Source organism: Nanorana parkeri, unplaced genomic scaffold (assembly GCF_000935625.1).
Source record: "Nanorana parkeri isolate BGI_ZX_2015 unplaced genomic scaffold, ASM93562v1 scaffold23, whole genome shotgun sequence".
NCBI lineage: Eukaryota > Metazoa > Chordata > Amphibia > Anura > Dicroglossidae > Nanorana > Nanorana parkeri.
The window spans coordinates 56,570-83,628 of NW_017306291.1; the positions used below are offsets into that span (position 1 = coordinate 56,570).

Genomic DNA, 27,059 nt, shown 5'->3' on the forward strand with positions numbered 1-27,059 from the left:
CCTTCCACCTTCCTGACCCCTTTTCATAAAAGCGGCTCCTTTTCTGTATGGAACAACACACTTCCCCGTGACATGTGCTGACGAGGGCTGGCTTTAAAATTGATCCAGCGTAGAGACGTCAAATATTGTCCAATTCTCCCATCACACGGAATAAAGGTCAGGCAAATGTCACAGGTGTCAAGTAGAGAACACTGGGGGGATTTCTATATATTGCTGCTCCGTGGGCAGATGCTCTAGGGCATACAAGGCATCAGCATTCTGGTAACTCTAAGGACAGATAATTACCTGGCATTGCTCGGGGAACCGGTGGTAAGATTGGCCATGGTGAATGCTGCAGCCTCTCGCAGCTCTGCGCTGTCCTTGTTCAATAAATGAATTATCTGAGGGATTCCTAAATGAAGAATACAGCTTATTAGCTCAGTGTGCAGGGCTGGTGCGTACCACTCACTTTACATTACCCAGCTTGATAACGTACCATGCTCACCGAAGAGATCCTTGCTGGCTTCACTTGCACACATGGCAGATATAGCTTGCAATGAAGCAGTCTTAACCCCATCATTATCAGTAGACAGCAAGTTCAATAGAGTCTTCTCGGCTTCTTGTTCATGGAAGAATTTTCTGTTCTCGGCTGTGAACAATCGCAACAAACTGGATAAATTAATTCTGCTTCATTTACGAGTATCAATCGGTAACAAGTTATTAGAGTGAGTGCAATGATGGGCAACAAAAACAGTGAAAGATCTGAGCAATGACAGAAAGAGACCGCAGGATAATATGAAATATGTACAACTTCAAGGAGAGAAGGGGAGGACATGACTGAAATGTTTACATATATTGGGGCCCCATTCACATTTGCAACAAGCTTTATTTTGCGCAAAAACACATGCTGTGCCATTCATTGTTAATGGCATCTCAAGCATGGCAAGCAAGATGTGCGTTTCTGCACACATGCATAAATACAAGGTGAAAAAAAAGGCATGAAGCTCACAGCTGCATGAGATGCTCTGTTCTGTTTGTCACACGTAGAGCAGCCCATTGGAATAAATAGGCTGCCCTATGACAACACACAACAAACAGGCAAATATGGTACACGTGCTCACGTGCATAGCATGTGTGAACAAGGTTCAGGAGAGCAGGATCTTCAATATCAAGCTAAGATCAAGAACTTGAGGATATGACCTCAAACTAACAGGAGGAAAGTTCAAAACTAACCTTAGAAAGTATTATTTTACCAAAAGAGTAGTTGATGCTTGGAACAGACTTCCAGTAGTAGTAAGTCAGTCCTATTTTAAACATGCTTTGGATAATAAACTCAGAACAATGGCTAAAGAAAAAAAAGGGGGACCGCCTATAGGGATCACACTTCTATGATTCTATATTCCATATGGATGTCTGTTTTGTTTAACTTATTATTATTGCAATGAATCTTATGGTCACACACACACACTGGGCTAACCTGGATTGTGGAAGGGAACAAAAGCGTCTGTGGAATGAAGAATCCCACATAAATTAGATAGATAGATAGATAGATAGATAGATAGATAGATAGATAGATAGATAGATAGATAGATAGATAGATAGATAGATAGATAGATTTACAATATAGACAGATGGATAGACAGGTTCATTTCCAGTTATGATGCAGTCCTGTTATTGAGTAGGTTTATACAACACCATTTATATGATGTTGCACATGTATATATGTTTATATGTATACATGTTAAATGATAGATAGATAGATAGATAGCTAGATAGATAGATAGATAGATAGATAGATAGATAGATAGATAGATAGATAGATAGGCAACTACATACTTGAACCATCAAATCTTTACTGACACTATTACAAATCAGACCCCCCCCCCTTTTCATGTTGAGTCCCAGGAAATAACCCCCAGTGTCAGAGTTTAAGTCCTCAAACAGGATTTTGTGAAACAAACAGGCTTGCATGTATGGAGCTGACACTTTGCCTCCAGATCAATAGTGTCAGCCAATTAGCGTGATAATCGTTCTGGGGATGTTCTGGCAGCATGCTGTACCCACAATTCCCCCTGAGCAGCTCTACGGGGGTGATGGCTCATTAACAGAGAGTGGGCATAATTAACAGATGAATCAAGAGAAGCAAATAAGTGAAAACAAATTAGATTTGAACATTTCAAACATAAAAAAAGAGAAAAAAAACCCATTTAAATCAGATGAAAAGGATTCATGCTATGCAAGTGCTCTTGACGGGCTAACCTTCCCTGGTGTGATTCACCGAGGGTTCGGTAAACCCAGATTTTGTGGTGAACCTCAATGAAATCTATGGAGGACGAATCCTGCCGATAAATTCTGGGCATTCGGAGCAGGGGCGGACTGATCATTCGGGCACTCGGGCACAGCCCGAGGGCCCGCGACCATGACGGGGCCCGTGGCAGCTGTCACCCTCTTTGGGTTACTGACTGTCCTGCAATGCCGTCTTCCACTCGTCCTTTGTGTTATGTCACGGCCGACGGCTCACTGAGGAATGCAGCGTACAGGCAGAGCTGCCTGTCAGTGAGAGGAGTTTGGCACACAGTTATCTCTCACTGCTGCTCACGGCTTTGGCAGAGGGAGCACAAGTGTGAATACCAGGGGGGGCCTGGCAGGGGACATTCCACAGCTCTAGAGCAGCATCCACGATTCTCCAGCAATTTACATTTTCCAAAGAAGGAGAAAAGGTGAGCAAAAACCTACAAATTATGCTTCTTTTGCATCTCGTCACTTTGATATTAAGCACATTCTCCTACTGATTATCCTGCTATTCAGGATAATTGGCATTATAGGTCAAAATAGTCAAACCAGAAAAATTCTGCCATTTAGCTCACTTTCCAAATTGCCTATTGTATATTAGTCTAGATTTGAGATTCTCCTACCGATTCCCCTGCAATTCACTTTTTAGTGAATAGACCTGTTATTTTAAAAATAGTATGGAAAAATAATTCCTGTAACACAAGAATGTACATGTGGGTGGGGCTTATATATGGGTGGAGCACAAAGGGGCCCCATAAACTCATATTGCCCGGGGGCCCTATGTGTTGTCAGTCCGCCCCTGATTGGGAGCTGGGCACTGACATAGAGGACATTTAACAAAACAACTTTTTTTTAAATACGGTACAGCAGGAAGAGGAAGGGCAACATGGAAAAAAACACGGATCCATTAAAATACATGCTTTGAAAATACTGTACATTTAAGTTGTATGTTGTGTTACAGAAACATACAATTTTCACTTACAGCATCAGAGACACCGTATTCTGCCATCACATATTTTGGATGTGTAATTCATTTTTTACATAGTTACATTTAGCTTGGCTTAATTGCAGGAGTAGCACCCCGATTGATCCATTTCAGCTTGGAAAAAAGGCTTTTTTTTGGTAGTTTGGGCTGCGTCACCCGATTTTTTAGTAGTAAATAGTAATAGCCCTGAAGTGACCGGTGGAAGTAGCAGCTACAACAGATCTAAAAGCCATAAGAAGGTTTCTTCTCTTGCACACAGGCATTGGCCCCCATAGACTTTAAATGCCGGCATATTACCACTGGCAGGGAGCTCCAAGTGCACCATACAGCCTCACAATAAAGCCAATGGCTGTACATTGTTGTTGGTGGCTATATGCCAGCACTATGTAAACACACGCATGCGTATGAACGTCGGCATTTATGGTGTATGGGGGTTGGCGCCTGTGGGAAAGAGTAAAGGTAGTCATTACTTTTATTAAATGCATAATCATTTTTTATATTTTTGATATGTATACTAGTTTTTTTAAGCATGGAGATAAGGGTATGTACAGTATTGTGCATATCTAGTGAGAACATATTTTGAGTTATTTTAGTATTCCATAATTATTGATGTGATTTTTACACTTGCTCTTGCTTGCTCATTCATAATTTTGTCATTCTATTAAAGTATATGTCAGGGAAAAATAAAAAATAAACACCTTCAGTACATTTCTGTTATAGATGGACAGTTTTCCATGCTTTGCTTCTTTAAAAAAAGATGCAGGTACAGAAGAAAGAACCCTGCTCATCCTGCCAGAAATCCAGTGAGCTACTAATTTCATGTAGTGAGCTGACAACAATGCCTTTGCTGCACATACGGTATATATATATACTGTATATTACACCGCAAGTCCGCTTTAAGTCTTAGCCTGATGCCGTGTAAGCTTCATTTGATATATATTAATGTATGGAAATGATTCTGCCCTCTTATTTATAAGCCAACCAGCACTAATGAACTAATACCATTATCTGATGTAGAGAAAAGACAAACTGTCAAACGATTGACATTAACCAGTGGCAAGTGTCAGAGAAATCGTTCTGAACTGTGACTATTCATATGTGTTATTCTGAATTATTCTGAATGTAATCTTGCACTGAATGTCACACACCATTGTGAGCTGACTTGGCGATGGCCTTGGCGGCATTCCTCTGTATGTCAGCCAGGGGAGATGTCTCCGCAAAGGTCAGAATCTTCTTGAGTCCTCCTGACTGCTGGAGAAGCTGCACAGTATCTGCGTCCTCAAGGCAGTTAGCAATTATCAAAAGGGCCTCCACGTGTAAGTCATTAAGCTCCTATGAAGACATAAAAAGCGCATATGCAGAAATAGGATCTGGAGATATACAATATAGCACAAACAGTGTGTAGAAAGAATGTTGCAGGTGCCACACTAAGCATTCATACTACTTAGTTTGGTTTCAATGTGTGGGTTGTTTACACATATATTTTGTTGTGCAGTAAAGATGTGCTTTCCTCTGGAGCTGTATGCAACAAATTTACAAATATATACTGTATGTAGAATGCATTTCTTCTAAAGGAAACAACTTTAGATATTTCTAAAGCTGAAATCCATAATACATTAGGTTTCAGCGCTGAGAGATCAGCATTGATTGAGTGCAGAGAGCAATGGCCTACCCAAAGGGGCTCCTCAACTGACCCTCCCAGTATGACCCTCCCAGTATGCCTGATACTATACTTTACCACTAACAGTCCTGTAAGCTCAACCCCAATGCTACCCTTACCTATAATGCTAACACCAATCTTCATATTAACCCTCCCAGCAATCCTAACACTAACCCTCTCTGTAACCCTAACACTTACCCTCTTTTTAACCCTAGCACTAACCTCCATACTAACCCTTTATGTAACTCTAATACTAGCTCTCATGCTAACCCTCACTGTAAGACTAATTCTCATAATAACCCTCCCGGTAAATCAAACACCAACTCTCATACTAACCCCCTCTGAATTCCTAAAGCTAACTCTTAATATAACCCCAAACCCTGTTATCCTAACACTCCCTAAGCCCAGCACTGACACTAACCCTCACTATAATTCTGATACCTAACCCTCACTATAATTCTAACCCCCCTTCCCCCCCTGTAATCCTAAAGTGAAAATAAAGTCACAATTGCCCTTCCCCATGCTGCTTTAAGGACTTACCTTAAGTGATGCCTCTTGATCCGATCATCTTCTTCTTTCCAGTAGTTTTCAGGAGTCCCTCCAGCGCTGGTGCCGGTCTCTCATCCAGTGTTGACTGCTGTGTCTTCTGTGTCCCGCAATGTCTGTGCGCGCTCCTGGGTGCGTGCATGGACTTACACTGTGTCTCTCCACTTCTCCCTGCCGAAGATCTCTACCGAGCATGCACATATGATCCTTCAGATCTTCAGGCGGGAGCGGGTGGCGGAGACACAGGTAAGTAATTACCTATTTGGTATTTATTTTTTCAATGTTTTTGCATATACCTATTGCTTGCAAGCAGTAGATATATGGGGGAAAAAAACTTTGACATTGAACCCCACACTGACCCTCCCTGTAATTCTGACATTAACCCTTCCTGTCTCTAACACTCTCCCTTTGTGTAATCCTCACATTGACCTTTACACTAACCAGCATTAACTTTCTGTTATGTATCGTTAACCCCTTGTTCGCAATGCTAGCTCCTCCTGCACTGAAGACTATCTCTGTACCCAAATGTACCCATGCCGAAGTCCCAGTGCCAGAATCTGATTTGTGATATCCATACAGTGACTCATTCCACATTCCTGTTATCCTAACACTAACCCTAAAACGAATCCTCCCTTTAATCCTAACACTAACCCTCATACGAACCGTGTAATTCTCAAAATGACCCCCACACTAAGCCTCCCTATAATCCTGACACTAACCCTTCCTGTAACCCTAAAACTCATCCACCCTTTCATACTCACACTCCTGCACTGAAGACTAACATCCCTGTGCCAAAAGATACCTGCTGCTAGAATCTGAGTTGTGATATCCATATATGAACTCATTCAGTGGCGTAACCAGAGTTCTGGGCGCCCGGGCAGAAATTTTTTTCCCCCCATTATATAAACAACCACTGGAACTGTACCCTGCACCTCCCCCCCACACACACATGTTTTTATTTTAATTTTTCAAATTTTAATATTTTATTTTTTTTGAAACTTTTTCATTTTTTTAAATCAATTTTTATTTATTAATTAATTTTTTATTAAATATTTTTATTTTTTACTTTACTTTTAGGGGCTTCGGGGAAATATTGGGGGTCTAAACAGACCCCTGATATTTCCCTTTAAAAATAGAAAAAGAGATTGAGGACACAGAGTCCTCAATCTCTTTTTCTGTGTCCCCTGTTATCAATGAACAGGAATCCTTTATGAGTGTTCCTGTTCATTGATAACATGGTATGTTTACTATAACTACAATTATGAATGAACAGGAGGAGATGTAGATCACTCCCATTCATTCATAATTGAGGATATAGTATACATACCAGGTCCTCAATTATGTACAAACACTCAGCGATCACTGATCACTGAGTGCTTGTACCCGTTCTCCTCTCTGACACACACTGTCATAGGAGGCTGCAAGAGGAGAGCCCAGCCTCCTGTGACAGCGCTGGCTGTCTCCGCCCCCACACCGCTCTGCTGCACTGTGATAGGCGGCCGAGCGGTGTGGGAGGAAAGACACCGGCCGCTCACAGCGCTCGTCCCGCAGCGCTCGGCCGGCTGTCATTTTCTCTCTGATTCCTTCCATCCCTGCTGGGCACTGCTCTGTGTCCCAGCGGGGATGAAAGGAATCACGGCCGCGCCGACAAAACAGCAGGAAAATGTCACTTTCGGCATTTAGCCGAAAGTGCCATTTTCGGCCGGCGCCCCCCCCCTTCACTTTTCGCCCGGGGTCCGCGCCCCTGCTGCCCCCCCGGTTGTTACGCCACTGAACTCATTACACATTGAGTTTTATGTACACTGGATTAAAAGAGAAATCATCTCAGTGTGGTTAGTAAAGACAATGTAAACCTATTACCAACCTGCACCCCTTTACATTTTTGTAAAAGAATGGGGAACAACAAGACAGATGCAGAGAAATATAAAACTGTATTGGAAACTGGTTTCTTCGCTGCTTTCCATATGCTTGTCCTCCAGTGAGCCCATACAACTGAGCAGCCAAGAAGTGGACCATAGGGCACTTTTCACATTGTGCTACCCTGCAATTGTCAGACTAAGCGAGGACATAAAATATGCTTATTTTAAAGAAAACACACACTAGGGTCAACCTTGGTGCACATAGTCTGTCAGCTGCATACCTTTGCTTCCAGGATTTTTATGAGATGATCCATGGCTTGGTTCTCCTTGAGAGCCAGCCTGCAGTCTGCTTCACAGCTGATACTGCCAAGAGCCTTCAGAGACAACTGCTGAATAACCGGGTAGTCTGACTTCAAGAGCTCCAACAACGGGGGTACAGCATCGTTTTCACACACGGCACTGCGGCTCTGGAAATCCTGGATTTATTTCAACACAGGGGATAGGTAGCCAGATATTAAATCACGAGATGTCAAAGTAACAATACTGCTAATATGGGGAATATTCCTTTACCTGGGCCAACAGATAAATACATTCAACCGAATTCTTCTTCACATCTGGATCAGGGCTGCCTAGTAAACGGATGAGATGCCCTAAGCCATTCAGCTCGAAAATTCTTGCCTTGCTGCAATAGTCAGTGGCCATGTGTGCTAGGCAAAGAGTGGAAAACTCATGGACCACTACTTCCTCTGTAATAGGAATGTGCACAGATAAAAATGTAAATATAATTCACTCAATTGACTAAAATTAAAAAAAGCTTGCACCTAATATCTAAAACATGTTCACACAATGAACAAATTCAGAATGTTCACCACGATCACTAAGCTAAGGACATATTCCCTTGCAATATGCAGAGCCTATTTGCATTTAGTAAAGCAACCTCAAAGAGTTTACCGTAGGTTGTAGGGTCAAATGTTAGGGGGTTAAGGCTAAATATTAGAGTTAAAGCATGCGGTATTTAATCCCTAACAATACATTTCTGTTGTTTGCTACCTTTTGGTCTGGTAAATATACCATTGAAAGCATTTTGCTAAAGCTGTTTAATAAACACTAAAAATACCTGTTGATCATGTCAGAATTTAACAGCTGTCATGTGTTCAATGCACACTTCATGTGTTATCACAAGGAGTCTAATTCACGCTCCGAGTTCTTATCTTGAACTAGAGAATAATCAGTGTCTATGTTGTAGGGAATAGGAGGCACATTTGACAAACGGGGAGTAGTTCCAGAGGGGGGTCACACGCTGCTCAAATTTGGGCCAAATCAGCAGGACTCAGATGAAACTCAAGCAGTGTATGGCCAGCTTAATACATTATGGCAAATGCTCTCCCTCAACCCCCTATGCCTGTTTTAAAGGATTCATTTATCATAGTTCCACCTGGTTGGATGCCATTTACATGGCACTAGCGCCCCTGGATGGCATTGACAATTATAGGAATTCCCCATGCTTGTCAGTGCCATCTAGGGGCGCTAGTGCCATGCGAACGACATTTATCCGGCATATAAAAGAACCCCTAAGTGTCAGCTCATGTCAAAACAATTATTTCAAGTACATGAAATGCACATATTGTTCATGACTGGTTATCTCAAAGGAAAACCGTAATGGTTTTTCGATTTTTACCAAATCTGCACATCTGTTTTATTACAATGAAATTACCAGAGCAATGAAATGAAAAAGAAAGCTAAAACATGAATGACTGCTATGGATTAACACCTTGACTTGGCTGAACAAGGGAAATCTTTATGTGTATGGCCAGCTTTACCATGCTGAAAAAAGGCTTGGCCAAACACACACCAAGGGGTTCATATATAAAGGTTTTGCTCAGTGAACAGCCAGACGGATGCTGTTTGCAAGGCACTAGCACCCCTAGATGGGAATTCTTTTATAAATTGAACCCCCAAGATTAAAATCCCTGCATGGACAACAGTTAAAATTTAGGACAGACCACAAAAAAACATCAGTCTGTCTTTACAGGAAAGGTTGTAGTTTTTTAGTTTTTTTCTCAAATTATAAAGGGTTTATGTTATACAGTCTCTATTAAATCTGATATTAATATTCAAAATTAGGGATGCTTCCTGATTGGCTGGGAAGGCGCCTCCATGCTGTTTGGTCAGCTTGATGCTTATTGGCTGGGAAGGCAACTTCGCAGCCAATCAGCTTCTAGCCGGCTGTTTGGCTGGCTTCATGCTGATTGGCCAGAAAGCCGGCTTCCAAGCTGATCAGTATGGAGCCGAATTCTAGCCAATCAGGAACCGGGGAGGCAGGTCATTACCTGCCGCCCGTCTTCCTGATTGGTCGGGAAGCTGGCTCCATGCTGTTTGGCCGGCTCAACGCTAATTGGCCAGAAAGCCGGCTTCATGTTCCCTCGCGGCACTGCGAAGTTCTGGTATCAGGGGTAAGTATCGGAGCATTTGGGCAAGTACGCGTACTCGCCCAAATACTCTGTATCGGCATTGATACTAGTATCGGTATCGATGCATCCCTATACAAAATAATAGTATGCTGGTGCTACTATGTAGTGAAACAAGCCTGATTTGACCTACACATTCAGTAAGTTGAATCCCTTGGGTAAAGCTCTTTTTAGTGTTATTTTCTATAAATTGTGTAATAGTTTTATGGAGGCTGCAGCACCAGTTAATGTAATCCTTAGAAGCAGATATTAGTTACATTGGAGCCTTCGCAGCAGATGGCTGGGTTTGTCAACAGAATATTTTACAGATCACAGAGTTACCTTCTGGAACAAGACGAGCAATTAAAGAAGGTATGATATCCAGCTTCCGCATCAGTTTCCGGACGTCATCTGGGAGAAAACATGAAGAGATAGGAAGAAATAATTTAGTAACTCCAGTGCATGCTAATAAATAAATCTCTACCTCATTCTTTTTTAGCAGCAACTCCCTCCCCGATCACAGGAGCGAAACGCACATGCGCCCCAGGGCTCTAAGGTTGCTGTATGAATAAACACAACTATGTGTCTCATCTGCTAAAGCCACAAAACATTCTTCTTTTTTTATCATCTTTCATCAAACTGCAAAGCAGCCATACACAGCATAAACACAGTCATATTCTAGAACAGAATGCAATGTGCAACACTGCAAAATATGAAATGAAAACATAAAACTTTTTAAAAGGTCGGGTACTTTAGGTGGAGGAGACAAAATGGATGGAGAACATTAATGCAATGCTTCTCAAATCAGCAGCTTGCATGCATAGGCGTGCGCACAGGGTATGCCAGGTGTGCCTGGGCACACCCTAATCACCCCAAGCACAACACCAAAACCGCAACAGCGGGTCCGGTGTTTTAGTCACTGGGCCAGTGGAGAAAGATCTCCCTGTGACCGACTCAATGATCCAGAGCACAGCAGCAGTTGCCACTTGCATTCCTCACATAACAGCCCAAGCCCTCGGTGCCTGGGAAACTGTGAGGGAGTGTGCCTGCTGCTTCCCATTCAATCAGGAATCCAGGCGGGTGGTCACATGTGTGCACACCCTAATGCTATAGGCTGTGCACGCTTATGCTCGCATGCAAATTTGTTAGCAATAATCTTTGCTTCCGTTTGGTAAACAAAGCTACAGTTGTAGTTCCTGCTACGTAATGGCTGTCCACTGCTTTTCTCTGTTGTGCCGCAACTGCAAGCACTTATTTAGTGATGTAATTCAACCCCAGAACCAGGAACACTCCAGGGGGGGCCCCACTGCAGTTGTGGCACTTGGCAATGTTAATAGGGACAATAGAAAAGTATGTCTAAATCAAGGACAGGCAGCAGGTTATCTGTTAAAGTGACACTAAACTCAGGAGTTAAATCTTAGAATTGCATTCAAATACCTTAATTATTAACAAAAATGTATCTTATTGTGTATTACTCAGCTGTAGATCCTCAAATCAACTGTGAATTGGTGCTGACACTCTCCTTCCTTCTGGAGGGGGGCTACTTTTTTTCCCCAAGGTCCCTGTGTGTTGTAAAGTAGCCACTGCTCCAAGCTTGCTCCCATGATGGACTACAATCTCAATACAAATGAGTAAACTAAATGTGAGATTATAGTCCATCACGGGAGTGAGATTAGTGCGAAGGCTACTTTACAACACACACATGGGGAACAAAAGTAGCCACCCTCCAAGTGGACTGCCGATGTACTTTTTAGCTGGGGTGATCAACCCAACAACCATTCATAAGTGGGAATAACTGACAAACAAACCATTTGCAGATTCATAATTATGTCCCAAAGTTTCTTATAGGGTGCAATATCCTAAGCCACTGGTTTAACCCCCTACAAATCTCTAAAAGGAAGAAAAAAGCCAAATGCAAAAGGAAGAAAAAGCCAAATTTTCTGTACTTTATTTGCCACAGCTAGCGTTTCATAGAAACAGCTGGGCTGACATTTGGCTGAGGCTCTGGTGCACACTGTCCTTTATACAACATCCCTCATACATGACATTTCTCTTCCCAGCCAGAGTGCTGAATAAATAGGGCGATGTCAGAGAGAAGAGACAGTAGCTTAAAGGGAAACTAGAATGGTTTTGGGTCAATTTTCTTTTTTAATTCTTAGTACCCTGTTTCCCCGAAAATAAGACCTACCCCAAAAATAAGACCTAATACTATTTTTGGGAATTGCTAAAATATAAGACCTACCCCGAAAATAAGACCTAGTTGTGACCATTCCCAGGGCCGGTGGTGGCATAAGCGGGATCTTGAAGAGCCGCAGGAGAGAATCAGCGTTGCCAACGAAGCCAGCGCTAGAGGAAGCGAGGCGGCAGCGGAGGGATCAGAGCCGCATAAGTCCAATGCCTCCTCTATAGTGCCGACTTCTGTCACAGACGGAGTGATGCCAAATGCACTCCGCCTGTGAGAAATCAATAGTGAAAGTGCACTTCGCTTGTTCTGGCCAGCAATTGGTTAGCAAATTGCTCTTAGTGTGTTTTTTTGAGCCAAAAAAAATATAAGACAGTGTCTTATTTTCGGGGAAACACGATAGATCTAAACACAATCACTCGTATATCATCTAGGTTTCAACTTGTCAACATAATTCTAAATGTGTTGTTCAATCTTCATATTGATTGCTTTCATTAAAATATTACCTGACGATTGTGCTTGTTCAGGGACTATCTGTTATGGGGTGGCAAATGTCTCCCATTTCTGCTTCTGGGTTGTCACCCTACCATGTTTCCCTGTTGGAGCTTAAAACAGGGGAACGCTGTGTACATCAATACTGATATACATATGGTCATCATTTTGTGGACACCTAATCATCCCTCTTATGTGAGCTTGTTGGACATCCCATTTTAAAACCATGGGCAATAATATGGAGATACCTCCGCCACCCACCCCACTGTGACTATAACATCTTCTAGCTTTCTGTGAAGGCTTTCCACAAGATTTTGGAGTGCCTCTGTGGGACTTTGTGCCCATTCAGCCAAAAAAAAGCTTTTGTAAACTGAGGTATTGATGTTGGGCGAGAAGACCAATTCATCCAACATGTAGTCAATAGGACTGAGGCCAGGGCTGTGCAGGTCATTGAAGTTACTCTACACCAAACTCATCAAACCATGTGATTATGGAGCTGGCCTTTTGCACAGGGGCCCAGTCATGCTGGAACAACACCTTCCCCAAACTGTTGCCCACAAAGTTGGAAGCGCACAATTGTCTAACCATCTTTGTATACCGTAGCATTATCAGTATCCTTCACTGGAAACACCTTGATAATTTGGAGGGGCGTCCACATAATTTTGGTATGATGGTCGGGTTTCCAAAAACTTTTGGCCAAATAGTGTAGCATCGACCATAGGTAGAAATTTGTTTAATCTGTTTGGCTCAGTCACTATTCTGACTTACTCACGATTAATGATTTTAGTAGCATGTATAAGTGACTAAAAATTGCTCTCATGTAGCTCTGGCCAAAGAACATCTTATTCTATGGCCATGGGAACAATAACACTTAGGGGGTTATTCACTAAAGAGCTGAAGGATCCAGCCGTAGCTTCGGCTGATCCTTCAGCTCGCTTTGGTCGAACCGAAGGGCTTCTGTAGGGGCTATTCACAATAGCCCGTACAGCAGCCGAAGGCAGCCGAGCTGAAGGCTTATGCTTCGGCTCGACTGAGCCGAAGTAACAGCCGAAGCGTGGAGAAAGGTCGGCCGAAGGGCCGGCCGTTCTCCACACAAATGACAGCTGGGCGGAGCCAGCCGTGATCTCACGGCTGGCTCCGCCCAGTTGTAATGACAGATCAGCATCCCCAAATGACCTGGGGATGCTGATCTGTAATTAAACATTAACAACTGGGCAGAGCTGGTCGTGATGTCATGGCTGGCTGCGCTCAGTTGTTATTCATTGGCTGGGACCTGCTAGAAGACTGGCAGGTGCCGCCCAGTAGGAAACAGTTGGGTGGAGCTAGCTGTCAACGCTAGCTCCGCCCAATTATTTTTTACATTTTTAAAATAATTTTTTTACTTTTTTTTATTTTTATTCATTTAACTGTTTTGCTATTCTGCTCGCTTCCTCGGAGGTGCCGAGCAGAATAGCCGAGCCGAGTGCAGCTCGGCTGGATTTGGCTATTAACTTACTGTCGTTCGGCCCCTATGAGAATAGGGGCGCACGGCAGCGAGTGAGATGCCGGAGCTTCGGCTCAGTCGATCTAGATGTTGGATCGGCTGAGTCGAAGTCCTTCTGCACTTTGGCAGAGCCGTACATGCAGAGCATGTTCGGCTGACCAAAGGAAGCTGATGTACGGCTGATTTTAGCCAATGTATGGCTGAAATCAGCCGTACAAGGCTGACGTGAATAGCCGAACAGCGTTTGGCTTGCTTCACTTCGGCTCGGTTATTCATTCGGTTACTCACTTTGGCATCTAAGTGAATAACCCCATAATGGGAAAGGGAACAATAGGGCCCAACAAATGTGCAACAGTGCTAAGCAGTAAGGCAAGTATGACTGTGCCGTGTATATAATTATAAAATAAACACAGAGAAGGTTTTTTTGTATACATTAAGGCACATTTATAAGTCAATTCATTTTCAGCTGATCACATTCAAACATCTAATGAATGTTAGGAGCACAGATTAACATTATTAATGTAACCATTTGCTGAAGCTTCATGCGATATGAAAGCAGGGTCAATGCTTTTCTTGTCTAATTATGCCGGCTACTGATTTAATTGAGTTAAACTACAAACGCTCAGCCTTTCGGAAGCAGAACTGGTGAGTTGTAAAATGTCTTCATAGAACACTGAGGTTTTTCTAGTCCATCAATGTACCATTGATTATTTTTCTGGATGGTTGGACAGAGACAAACTCCACTGAACACCTTCCATTGTGCCCACTGGATTCGTTTTCTAAATTCTACTGAAATTCCGATGTCCAAAATAGCAGATGGCTGTGGAAAAACTGCATGGACAGCGTCCATTTCCCTTGGTTAAAGGCCAAGTTTTCCCAAACCTGATATATTAGTTTTGCCTGAACAATGGTGGTTTTAATCACTCACCGGAATCTAATATCTTTTAGGGAATGAGCAAAGAGATCTCCCTGCTGATGTTTTGCACACTAACACACTTTAGTATGGCAGCTTATTCATTTTGAGTAGACTGGCATGCACGACAACACAGGTTTCAACAAACCCGCAGCATTTTTTACTGCAGTGCACCACAACCCACCGATTATTCAAAACTGTGCGTTGTGGTGCATTGCAAAGCACATGGGTTCTGGTGTCCTGACGGTGTATTGGGGTGCCATTCAAAATAAATGGCACTGGAAAGCACAGCAGTCAGTTTCGTATGTAATGCACAATGCTGTAATCAATGATTAACCACCAGTTTTATCACATTACTGTAATGCACAGCTTTGAATAGAACCTCATTCCTGTGCTCATATTGTTTCTACATTTACCTGCAGGCAAAGCTATAGAGCAAAAGTGGCAGTAGTAGGTAATGGAACAAACCGAAAATGGTGCATTAACAATTCAGTGCTGAAGTGGTCTTCAAAATAGACTACTTGCTGCATCTTTGACACAGTTTACACAGAGTGTAATGATAACGTGTGTAAATTGAGGAAAATGCTTGTAAAAGGCATGCAGAAAGGGCCTAAAATGTCTAAAACACACTGGGGGTAATTTATCAAAACTGGAGCAGACAAAAACTGGAGCAGCTGTGCACGGCAACCAATCAGCTTCTCTCTTTCATTTTCAAATCTTAACTGAACAGACTGAAGAGAGAAGATGATTAGTTGCCATGGGCAACTGCTCCAGATTTTGTCTGCTTCAGTTTTGATAAATCCCCACGCTGTTCTTTAATTACACCACATAGAAAACACAGAGGTATGAATGTAGCCTTATACTGCCAGAGATGCTTAAAATGGTCACCTTTGATTTACTGGGCGTAAGGCTGAATCTCCACTATTGCTTTGCAGTCACATGTCTTTTACCATGCATGTAACCACAACATGCGGCAACGTACACTATGCACATTGGTGTGCTGCAGTGTAATTCATTCTGAAATAAACACCTGCAGTTAACAACACTACTGTATGTTGTGGTGTGCTGCATTGCTAAAAATGGTGCATGCACCTTTTTTGTTTGTTCTGGTGCTTTAGACATCCCATTCAAATAAATGGACTGTCTTCAAGTAGAACTAAACACAGAAGAAGCCAGGGAGAAGATGGTGACATCGTATTACTGGAGGGCAGGTGAGTATGGAGGGTTAAGTTCTACTTTAACACAATGCAAGGAATTTATCAAGACTGGAGAAGAATATCAGGGTTATTCACAAAAGGGTGAAGAGTTTGGAGAAGGCCGGAGAAGGGAACAATCCAGGACAACATAGCTGAGCTGGAAAGTGAGCTGAATTGGAGAATTTTTCCAAATCAGCTAATTTATCCTAGATTGTTCCCTTCTCCTGCCTTCTCCAAACTCTTCACCCTTTTGTGAATAGACCTGAAAATCTAGAGCAGATTTGCACTGCAGCCAATCAGTTTCTCTCTCACATTTTTAAATCTTACCTGAGCAAACTGAAGAGAGATGCTGATTGGTTGCCATGGACAACTGCTCCAGATTCTGTTTGCATCCGTTTTATAGGTTGTGTCCCAACTGTCACTTTTGCTCCCAAGCTTAGCAAGTAGACATAGATAACAATATAAATACAAGGATGGGAAATGAAAAAAATAATACATACATTGAATGTATAAACCTTATTCAGTTTTCAGAAAACTATATTTTTCAGAATGGTGTTTTTTTTTAAGTACCCAAACTAACAAATACAACAGAAGTGCAAGATCCTCTGAAGCACCAGGGAAGTCCTCAAAACCGGGCCTACTGCTTCTATTTTTTTAGTCCTTAACTTCTATGACTCTGCAGAAAGACTCCCCCCTATAGAGCTAAGCCATGTCGTCTACCAATCCGCTACCAAAGACTCCATTAGCTGCTGAGGCTCTGGTATTGGGTTGTTCGCTCTATATTGATTGAAGCTTCAGCAGAGTTGATGTCTACAGAGCATTGACAGTGCACCCAGGATCAGGGCTTCACCAGGCCCACTTTTGACTATTTGCAGGATTTACATATTATTTGATGCCTGTCCAACATCCATACAGTAAGATACCTAATATGCGTAACAGGTATTGCTTTCAATATTATGCAACATGTGTTGTAAGTTTAAAGGGCAGTCCCACCTTAGTTTTTTAAAAGTAGATATCTTCCATTGCACACTTACAGCACCATATAATACTATGCTTTTCTACAGGAATTACTGCATTTGACTATTAGAGCCACGTCATATGAGCGATTCTGCTGCTAGTGAATTGTCGCTGCCATCAGGATTGCCCTTAGGCTCCAGTTCACCAAGTGATGTAAGCCTCTATTTAGTAACATGTAACCCATGAATAAACCCATTTATTCGTGGGTTACATGTTACTATAAGGAGGGGTGCTAAACGAAGAGTAGATTTCAGTTTGTCTTAGAAATCCCTGTAAATAATAACTTACTGTGTGCTGCCATGATCCCACACACCATGACAGAATTTCTGCGAACTGTCTTATCTTCGTGAGAGATGAGCTTCGATAATGATTCTACCGCACCGAATCCTAGAAGTTTTACCTTATTTTCAACTCCTGGAGGAACAGGATTTAATAATTTAGTGTTATTGAAAGGAAATCACAGCTTGTTACAGGATCAATAAAACTAAGTTGGGTGACCTATATAACGCTGAAGTATAAAATGAAGCAGTAAGCAACATCATTATAGATGTTCATTGATGATCGTTATAGATGTCAACATGAAATTGTTATGAAGCCATTAATTCAACAATTAGCAATCTTGCAATATTGCATCTTTTACAAATTGTGTATATAGTATGGCACATAAGTGTTTTAGCATCTGCATAGCTAGGTCATGAATGTTTAGTTCATTATTAAACTGGAAATATGGTCTCCCATGAAAAAATATGCTGCAGCACCTAATTGTAAGTGCATCTTCACTTATAGTTTTCCCTTAGTCCCCCTTAAAAGTCTCCCAAATACCTGGTTGATGCTGCCAGTTTATTCCACCTCATACTGCTTCTTCTGATGGGATGACAACACTGCTGCACTGATTCAAGCTGTGCCACCTCGTGTGTTTGCTTTTGCATTTAGAGGAAAACTGTTAGGAGATAATGACCTTCTCTGCCATGGCTGGCCTATTTCTTAAAATGCTGGTTGTCTGGCTGTGAGGCTAATACAAAGGCTTAAACATTTCTGAGCCCTGAAAAGATGCAGAATTAAGAGTTCCTAATAAACTAGCTCAACATTTGTCCCTGGCCATTGATACGGACAAATAAAACAGGCAGGAAACCAGCAAAATGGTAAGAAAAACCAAACTGGTGACATTTCGAGGCCACACTGGTTATAACAAGGCAGAAGGTTTAGTTTTGCTGTAAGGCAGAGACAATCCCTGGTCTCCAAACAGTGCCCTCTTGTGGTAGCTGGGAGCCACATGTTCTCCTTTAAAGGAGAACTATGAGGTGAGTGCTTTTCACTCACCTCATAGTTCTAGCCGACCTGTGACAATGAGACTGTCACAGGTCGGCTCAGTAGATCGGGAGGTGAGCGAACACATACCAGCGTTCGCTCACCTCTCGATCTTGTCACGGCTCTCTGCCGTGACAGGGGAGGGGCTGGATTCCCCCCTCCCTGCTCCGATACGCCAGCGCTGACTGGCGGAACGGACGGGGGCAGGTACAGCTGGCTCTGCCTCTAGATAGGCAGAGCCAGCTGTCAGTCACGCAGCTGGGCGGATCCCGGCATAATTGTCGGGATCCGCTTCAGCTGCGGCGTCTCAGTATACCGCGAGCTACAGCTCGCAGTATACTGAGCCTAGGGTGACGGGAGGACGCTAGTTTGTGTCCTCCCGTTACCCTAAGGAGAACTATGGGGAAAAGCCTTAACCCCATAGTTCTCCTTTAAGGGCCCATTCACACCATGTCCGGATCATCTGCAGACCAGACCAGATTATTTCCGGACCCAAAATGCATCCTAATGTATCCCTATGCTATTTCTGGCCTCCGTTCACACCAGCGCAGTCCGTTCCAGACTGCGCTTGTCTGGTCTGGAATGCACTGGAACGCATACAATCATGGCAAAATAGCAGTAAAAACGCAGTTCCCTGCGTTCCAGATCTGGTCCAGAAAATGGTGTGAACCTGTCCTTAATGTACTGTAAAAACATATTTGGAAGTTTGCAGGCCATGCTGCTGGGAACAGGACTTATCAACAAAGGTTTTCTAGAATATATTTTTTTTTTCTCCGAGGTTAGGACAAGTACAAATGCCTAACTCATAGTGATATGGTGAAATGTGTGTGATGGTGAATTGGAATTTTGTTCACAGTGAAATACACTTATCCTGCATTTACCTATTAAAGTCTTTGCAGAACTTGCAAACATGATTTTTATGATGTTACCGCAAATAAAACCAACCTTTCTGTGCAAACTTATACAAGGCATCACAGGCCTTTGTGAGAATCTCTTGTTCTGCAGACTGCAGCATCAACACCGCCGTTTCGGCCTTCTTACTTTCAATTGCTAATGGATCGAACTGGAAGGAGAGAAGAGCAGAAAAGCAGATGAGAGGAGATGTAAAATCCTTTACCATGCCAATAGGTAACACATTGGGTGGAGCAGGCAAAATCTGGAGACGTTGCCCATGGCAGGTTCTATCCAGTGGCGGAACTACCAGGGTCCCAGAGGTCGCAGCTACGACTGCACCCTGGGCAGGAGGAAGGGGCCCCTGGTAACCGCTGATAACCAGGATATTTAATACCCCGGTAACTGCTAATGTCATTTCCGGGGCCTCTTCCTCCTATCCTGGGCCCTGCATGCTTCACGCTGCTCCCCTCACCTTGTTCCGGCGCAGCGTGAAGTATGATTCAGCCGGCGCAGCAGCCAAGGAGTGGGAAGTGGGGTTATTCCCGCCCCCTCATCACACAGAACTGCTGCCGAATATCCATGTGCTCCAAGATGGAGACTCTCATAGTTTAGAGTTAGGACCGCACTTTATAGAGGTGCCTTGGCGCGGCTGTGCGGCTTTCACATTTTCTGCAGAAGACGTGTATCTGAAACCTCTGTTTTTAACCTTAGCAGTGAGACAAGTTTTTTTGCATGCTGACTGGTGAGTGTGCTGGGAAACTTTTTGCTGTTACTCTTTAAAGCCCTTCCATGTGCACCTTGCTGTAAAGCTAGTAACATATTGAGGAGTGCGTTTGCCATTTGTTTTGCTTGACTATCTAAAGTTCCAACTCCCTGGGTATGAGAAGCCTGTTGCAGACATGAAAGGGGAGATATAGGGAGCTGGGAATATGAAGGGCACATGGGAGAGGAGAGTGTGGGGTCAGGGAGCGGAAAGCTGGGGACGTGAAGGGGGAGATGAGGGGAAGCTGGGAACATGGAAGAGGAGAGTGTGGGGTAAGGGAGAGGAGAGCAGGGGCCATGAAGGAGGAGGTAATGGGGACATGAAGGGGGAGATAATGGGGAGCTGGAGACATGGAAGTGGAGAGTGTGGGGTCAGGGAGAGGAGAGCTGGGGCCATGAAGGAGGAGGTAATGGGGACATGAAGGGGGAGATAATGGGGAGCTGGAGACATGGAAGAGGCGAGTGTTTTTTTTGTCTAAAGTTTTATTGTCTGTTTAAAAAAATCCGCGACCTTCGTGGATTCTTGCACCGAGGCCCTGAGGTCACTAGTTACGCCTCTGGTTCTATCTTTCCTTTTTTATAGCTTAGAGAAGAACTCCGGGAAGAAAAATGTATTAACCCTTGCAGCGGGGCTACCCCAGCACTGCAAGGGTTAAGTGCTCATTTGTGTCTAGGGGCTAAAAAAAAGTTATACACACCAGACAATGCGAGGCAGCTTGTTCTTAGACCGCGGTCTAGAATGTCTCTCTCCCTCTGCTGCAGGGGTCAGCATGATGACATGATGACACACTGTGCATAGACTGTGTATAGACATGAGGACGCTGAGGAGCAGTCCACCTGTGCAGTGGAGGAGGAGACACGCTTCAGCGATTATAGAAGCAGGGAGGCGGCTCAGGTGGTCTGGCGATTATAACTTTTTTTTAAAGCACCTAGACAAAAACAAGCAATTAACATTTTTTCCAGGCGTTCTTCTTTAACAGAACAAATGAAAGAGAGATGCTGATTGGTTGCCATGGGCAACTGCTCCCCCTTCTGTCTGCTCCAGTTTTGATAAATTCCCTATACTATGTTTCAGATGGTACTTACTAGGATGCATTTTTCATAATAGTAATCTTAGGGCCCTAATTGAAAAGCAGTGGTGTGGCCTTCCAACAGAGCTGACTTTACCCCTTACTTGCTTTTGGACTCTGAAACAAGCAAAGTACTATTCAAAAGATTATCACGGAAGAGAAGAGTCCAAAAAGGTCAGAGAGGAGAAGAGTGCAGTCATGACCTGTCAAAGTACTTTGTCCAGTCTCTCCTAAAATCTTGGAGTTCTCTCTGCAGCATTAGGTAAAGAAAACTCAACGGGAAATCATATGTTCCGGGTGATGGAGAAAACACTGAAGGGAATTTATCAAACCTGGAGCAGACAGAATATGAAGCAGTTGCCCATGGCAACCAATCAGCTTCTCTGTTTTATTTAAAAGCTTCATTGGACAAACTGAAAAGAGAAGCTGGTTGGTTGCCATAGGCAACTGCGTCATATTCTGCTCCAGTGCCGATAAATTCCCCCCACTGTGTTTTCAATTGACCAGCATTCCAAGTCCCTTATTTTTTCCTACCCAACTCCCTCTCCAGTGGTATGGTCATGGTTGATACTTACCAGTAACCTGCTCCTACAAGATTTTTGCTGTATTATCTTCCTGGTGCAGCACAGACTTCCTCTAGAACTTGTCAAAGATCCACATAGTGCAAACCCAAACCATGCATGTTCAGAACTGTCTACATTCACTTCAAATCAGAACGTGTATGCAGCCTGTCAGTCCGGTGATGGACTGAAGTGAATGGTGTCCTCAGTTTGAATGTGCAAGTATTGCTGTGCAGAGATTTCAAGAGTCTGGGAGGCTGTAAAGGCTGGACAACTCTAAGAATTTGCAAATCTTCCGGAAGGGGGCTCTGTATACACTAAGGCCCCATTCACACTGAGCGACACTTACCTCAAGCGGATATCCGTGTGGCCGGGATAGCGCGACTGTTCGGGCGACGTTCCGGCTACGATCGCGCGACCTTCACCGTCGGGCTGCATGCAAAAATAGAAAAATCGCGTGACATCCGCTGGGAAAAAGGGTCCTGCACAAGTGACAGGCGACATGGAGCTCCATTGCAAATCATTGGTCGAGCGACTTCTCACGATATCGCGCGCCAAATATGCGTGATATCGCTGCAGAAATCGCGCGATTAAACGCTCAGTGTGAATGGGCACTAACTGCTGAATTGAGCAGTAAGTAAAAAGTGCACTACGAGATCCTTAAAGGAGAACTCTGGGGAAAACTGTTCTTAATCCTTGCAATGGGGTACCCCACCCTGCAAGGTATAATGCTCGTTTTAGTCTAGGTGCAAAAATAACAAAGTTATACTCACCCGAACCTTGGTGTTGCTGTTACACAGCGTCCTCATGTCCTATACACTGTGTACTGCACGTGCTGACTCACAGGACCTTGGACCGCTGCTGCAAAGGGGGAGAGAGGCTGGAAGGACCAATCAAAGAGTCAGGCAGCCAGTAAAGCATTTGTTTTCCCGCACCTATAAGAAAACAAGCATTTAACCCTTGAAGTGCCAGGCTAGCCCCACTGCAAGGGTTAATAAACGTTTTGCCCAGAGTTCTTCTTTAAGCTGACCAGTAGAAGTTTGATTGAATTGTTTTTAGAACATTTGTTCGATTTTCTGTTAATGGGGTCAAATTGATGGTCGTTTTTGATCTACAAAAAAAATTAGAAGCAGCAGGATGGAAATCTTTTTCTCAAATTAAGAAAATTCTAACAGTTAATGTGATTTCCATTCGGGAAACTCCATTTATTCCAAAATCGAATGTTAAAATCAAATGGAATTTGGAAGGACATTCCTCAATTCTCTTTAGACCACTTAGATTTCAGCTTATTTAATTGTGTATTCTAAAAATACAAAAGTGCCTCTCTGTACCTGGAACCTGTGCGGCAGCACACTGCACAATTGTACAATACAATGTTATTAATCGGGGGACAAACTTACCACATCCTTTGCTGGTGGAACAACTTCTTTCTTAACTTTCTTCCCCATTCTACAAAAAAGTACAAGACAATCAATTACGGTGCTATAATATACTGGACATATTAGTACTCAAAAAAGCCCAGCTCCAGACAAAAAATATTTGACCTTCGTCAAGTCCCTGATAGCAATAAATAAAAGCTGCTAGAGACAGGCTGCATCATATCAGGGGCAGGTAACCTCGGCACTCCAGCTGTGGTTAAAGTACAAATCCCGTCATGCATGTCTGTGGTTGTCTTGCAGTGTCTAATGGGACTTGTAGCTCCACAAAAGCTGGAGTGCCAAGGTTGCCTACCCCTGATATATGCCAAATTTAGCCCAAAGCTTTTTGGGAGTTTTTTTTAAGTCCAGTGATGAACCCGCCGCCTGTTTTGTACAAATGATCTCGGCGATGTCGCCAAGATCACTTGTATGCTGCCTGCAGGTCTGCCATTCTACATGGGAGGGGGGGGGGGGGGTTTGGTGGCGCATTGAGGAACCTGGCCTTGGGGCAGCAGAGAGAGTAAATCCAGCCCGCATTGCGGCCGGGGGGTGTGGCTGCAGTGCCATTGACTTCAATGCACCGCCACGCCCCTTCTCGCCCTAGAACGCAGTGAGCCGGCCGGCATGTGATCCGGTGTGTTCCCGCACCGAATCAGGCCTGAGCGCATTGGGGCTGGTGTGAATTGGCCCTGAAAGTGTTAAAACATCTGCCAAAATCAATTCTATACATTGTTATCCATATCCCCATCTGGAATATTTTCCACTATGTTGGAAAATGAGAGGAAATGTCACCAGTGGAAACACATGGCAGTAAATACAATAGTAGTGAAGGGGGTAGAACCTCTGTCAGCTTTTTATATCTATTTGTGACACCTGTTAGGAAGATTTCCTTTTCAAATGGGCTGGAGTCGCCCTTTACCATTTCATCGCTATTGTCACTCTTCTACCTGGATAGGGAAGAACAAATCTCATATGCTTCAATATTGAAATATTCTACATTCTGCTCCCTTTAGGGATGACCAAACACCCCGTCCCCACATAACTGACCGCGCTCGCGGCACAGTGTCATTGTGAGTTTTAGGTTTGCGGTTTATCATTTGCATGGGACAGAATAATATGTCTCACCTTTCAAGATGATAAATGATAGGCCTGCTACAAAACCGTGGCTATGGAGCATTTACATGGTTTTACAAGCGAACAGCCAATTATGTTTGTGACAATGATAAGCCTGAGCAGCGGCTGGAGAAGACACGGGGAATGCTGGCTGACAGTGACATACACATGGAAGATTGAGACCATGAGGGAATGCAACAATAAGCTAATATTTCAGTGCTGGGAGATAAAATGTAGACAGACTGTACAAGTTTACAACTATTAAGATTAAAATGGACATATACTGCAAAAATCTGTCCTGATCCCTTAAGTGTATGTAAACCCTAACAATGAACTCCTCTTATTTGCTCCATTTTGGTTTGTTGAAAGAAGAACTCCAGACAGAAATGTGAATAACCCTTGTAGTTGGGCTACCCCCGCACTGCAAGGGTTAACTGCTAGTTTTTGCCGAGGGTAGAAAAAAAAAAGTTATACTCACCTGATCCTCCGAGCCGGCAGCACTCCCTCCAGTCTGTCCTATACACTGTATTGGATGTGGTAACTCGAGATTCGTAGACCACTGCAGCGGAGGGGGAGAGATGTTCCAGGGTCTGGTCTAAGAGCAAGCCTGCTCAAGGCATCAGGTGAGTATAACTTTATTTTTGCCCCTAGGCAAAAACTAGGGATGCACCGATACCGGTATTTCGGTATCGAGTACCGATATTTTTTTCGTGTAATGACTCGCCACCCAGCTTCCCGATTAGCTGGGAAGCCATCCCAAGGCTTCTGGTCACTATGTGACGAGTAAGCATGCAGCCGGCTTTCCGGCCAATCAAGAAGCCGGCGTTGTGTAATGATGCGGCGCCCGGCTTCCTGATTGGCTGGGAAGCCGGCTCCATACTCTCTTGTCACAAGTGATGAGTGACGAGAGAGCATGGAGCCGGCTTCCCAGCCAATCATGAAGTCGGGCAGCATGTAATGAGCTTAAAACACAGTGCATCTGCTTCCTCTTATCAGTCCTGCCAAGTTTTCCAATGTGGACTGCAGAATAAACCCTCCTTATGTTATGAAGATGAGGAGAGAAGGAGGTGTTTGGTAGACCTAGCACACTTCGAGCCAAATCATTTTTAAGTCCTCTTTCAGGTTAAAGGAGCAGATTTACTAATGTCCTCCTGTGACACAAAGTCAGCATATAGCGGGCTACTCCCTGCTATATATCCTAACAGTGCGAAGTCGCGCTGCAGCCAGGAATGATTCTGACAAAATTGTCAGGATCCACCCCGCTGCCTGATTGACAGCTATCTTTGCCTATCTAGAGCCAGAGCAAGCTGTGCCCGCCCCTTCACCGTCTGTCCCTCCAATGGGTGCAGTAGGAACAGAGAGGGGAGGGGGAATCCCTGCATGGGTCAGTCACTGCTCACTGTGGGGAGAAGACCGCTGATCATTCAGCTCTCAATCCATAGAGCCAGCATGTGACACCTGCCAACCCAAAGATTTGGGAAGGGTACATTTTACCCTCCCAATATTTCTCTTTTATAGAAAACCAGTACTTTGTCCATTCGCGGCATCCTTGACCCAGGATTTAGACTGAGCCTACGACACTACGCCCTGCCCTGCCATTCAGCTTTAGGGCTTGTTCACACGCCATCCGGATTCTGTCCGGACCAGATCAGTGCGCTCATGCACCCAAAATGCATCCCAATGTATCCTTATGTGTTTTATGGGCTACAGTTCTCACCACCGCAGTCCGTTCCGGTCTGGACAGAAAAAATACTGCATGTCACATTTTGTACGGTCCGGAAAAAGGTCCGGAAATGCACAAACGCATCAAAAACGCAACAAAGACGTGCCGAAAAAGCACTGCACTGCAGTTTAACATACTGACAGCCCCACTCCAACCAAAAAAATATATATTCTTTTTTTTTTAACTGGAACACATCAAAAACACGTCAGAAATGTATTTGGTTTTATTATAAAGAGCTCCCAATCCTCTATTCACAGGTCTGCTAGAATTGACAAGGAACCTCACAGAGGGATCTCCTGTCTCACATACAGGGTGAAATATTTTACAACTTTTCATTACAATTTGCACCTGAGAATTGTTTTCAAGTGTGTGCTAACAGAATTTTTCTCACTTTAAACATTTGAATTGTTGTGTGTTCTTTACAGCGGAACTGTAGTGTTTTTCATGTTTTTTCAGATATACGAGTGACTCTGATCAGCTGAATTCAAATAGTCTTATCTTATGTAGTAACCCATCAAACACCTGATTTTGATGTATAGTTTGTAATTATATATGTGAAGGAAGCTACACCGCCAACATGACGGTGAAACTGGTTCTTAACCAGTTGCCGTCCGCCCGTATAAAAAAAACGGATGGACGGCTGACTCGCATCAGCGGGCTGCCGTCTCCAGACGGCATTTTTTGTACTTGTTTGCACGCGCGCACGGGCAGGAAAGACCCGCTCACTTTTACAGCAGTTAACGGCTGTTTCACATACGACCGATCGGCGGCTCTATAGCCGCTGATCGGTTGTATGGCGTACTTTTGGGGTCCCCAGGTGACATTAGGGGTCATTAGGGGTGATTGTATCCCCCTATGCATATGATTCAGCTCGACTGAGCCAAAGTGACACCCGAAGCGTGGATAACGTTTGGCCGAAGCCGACCGATCTCCACGCAAATGACAGCTGGGTCAGAGCCAGCCTGATCCCACAGCTCGCTCCGCCACAAATGACCTGGGGACGCTGATCTATCATTAAACAATAACAGCTGGGTGGAGCACGGCCAGCTCTGCCCAGTTGTTATTCATTGGCAGGGACCTGCTAGAAGACTCTGGCAGGTGCCGGACAATAGGAAACAGTTGGGCTGAACTAGCTGTCAACGCTAGCTCTGCCCATTTTT

The 27,059-nt window shown here is 43.8% G+C and overlaps 1 protein-coding gene across 1 annotated transcript in view; it reads right to left on the bottom strand.

Annotated features, from left to right (window-relative positions):
* The window catches only part of ARMC3 (armadillo repeat containing 3), a 53,174-nt gene extending 30,081 nt beyond the window's left edge, over positions 1 to 23,093 (bottom strand). The window contains exons 1-9 of the mRNA XM_018564186.1: positions 23,046 to 23,093; positions 19,305 to 19,422; positions 17,340 to 17,465; positions 10,111 to 10,179; positions 7,892 to 8,067; positions 7,603 to 7,797; positions 4,405 to 4,588; positions 476 to 628; positions 286 to 391 (exon numbers count right to left, since the gene is read on the bottom strand). Coding sequence (XP_018419688.1) covers positions 286 to 391; positions 476 to 628; positions 4,405 to 4,588; positions 7,603 to 7,797; positions 7,892 to 8,067; positions 10,111 to 10,179; positions 17,340 to 17,465; positions 19,305 to 19,422; positions 23,046 to 23,093 — 1,175 coding nt within the window. The remainder of the gene's footprint in view (positions 1 to 285; positions 392 to 475; positions 629 to 4,404; positions 4,589 to 7,602; positions 7,798 to 7,891; positions 8,068 to 10,110; positions 10,180 to 17,339; positions 17,466 to 19,304; positions 19,423 to 23,045) is intronic.
* Between the last annotated feature and the right edge of the window lie 3,966 nt (positions 23,094 to 27,059).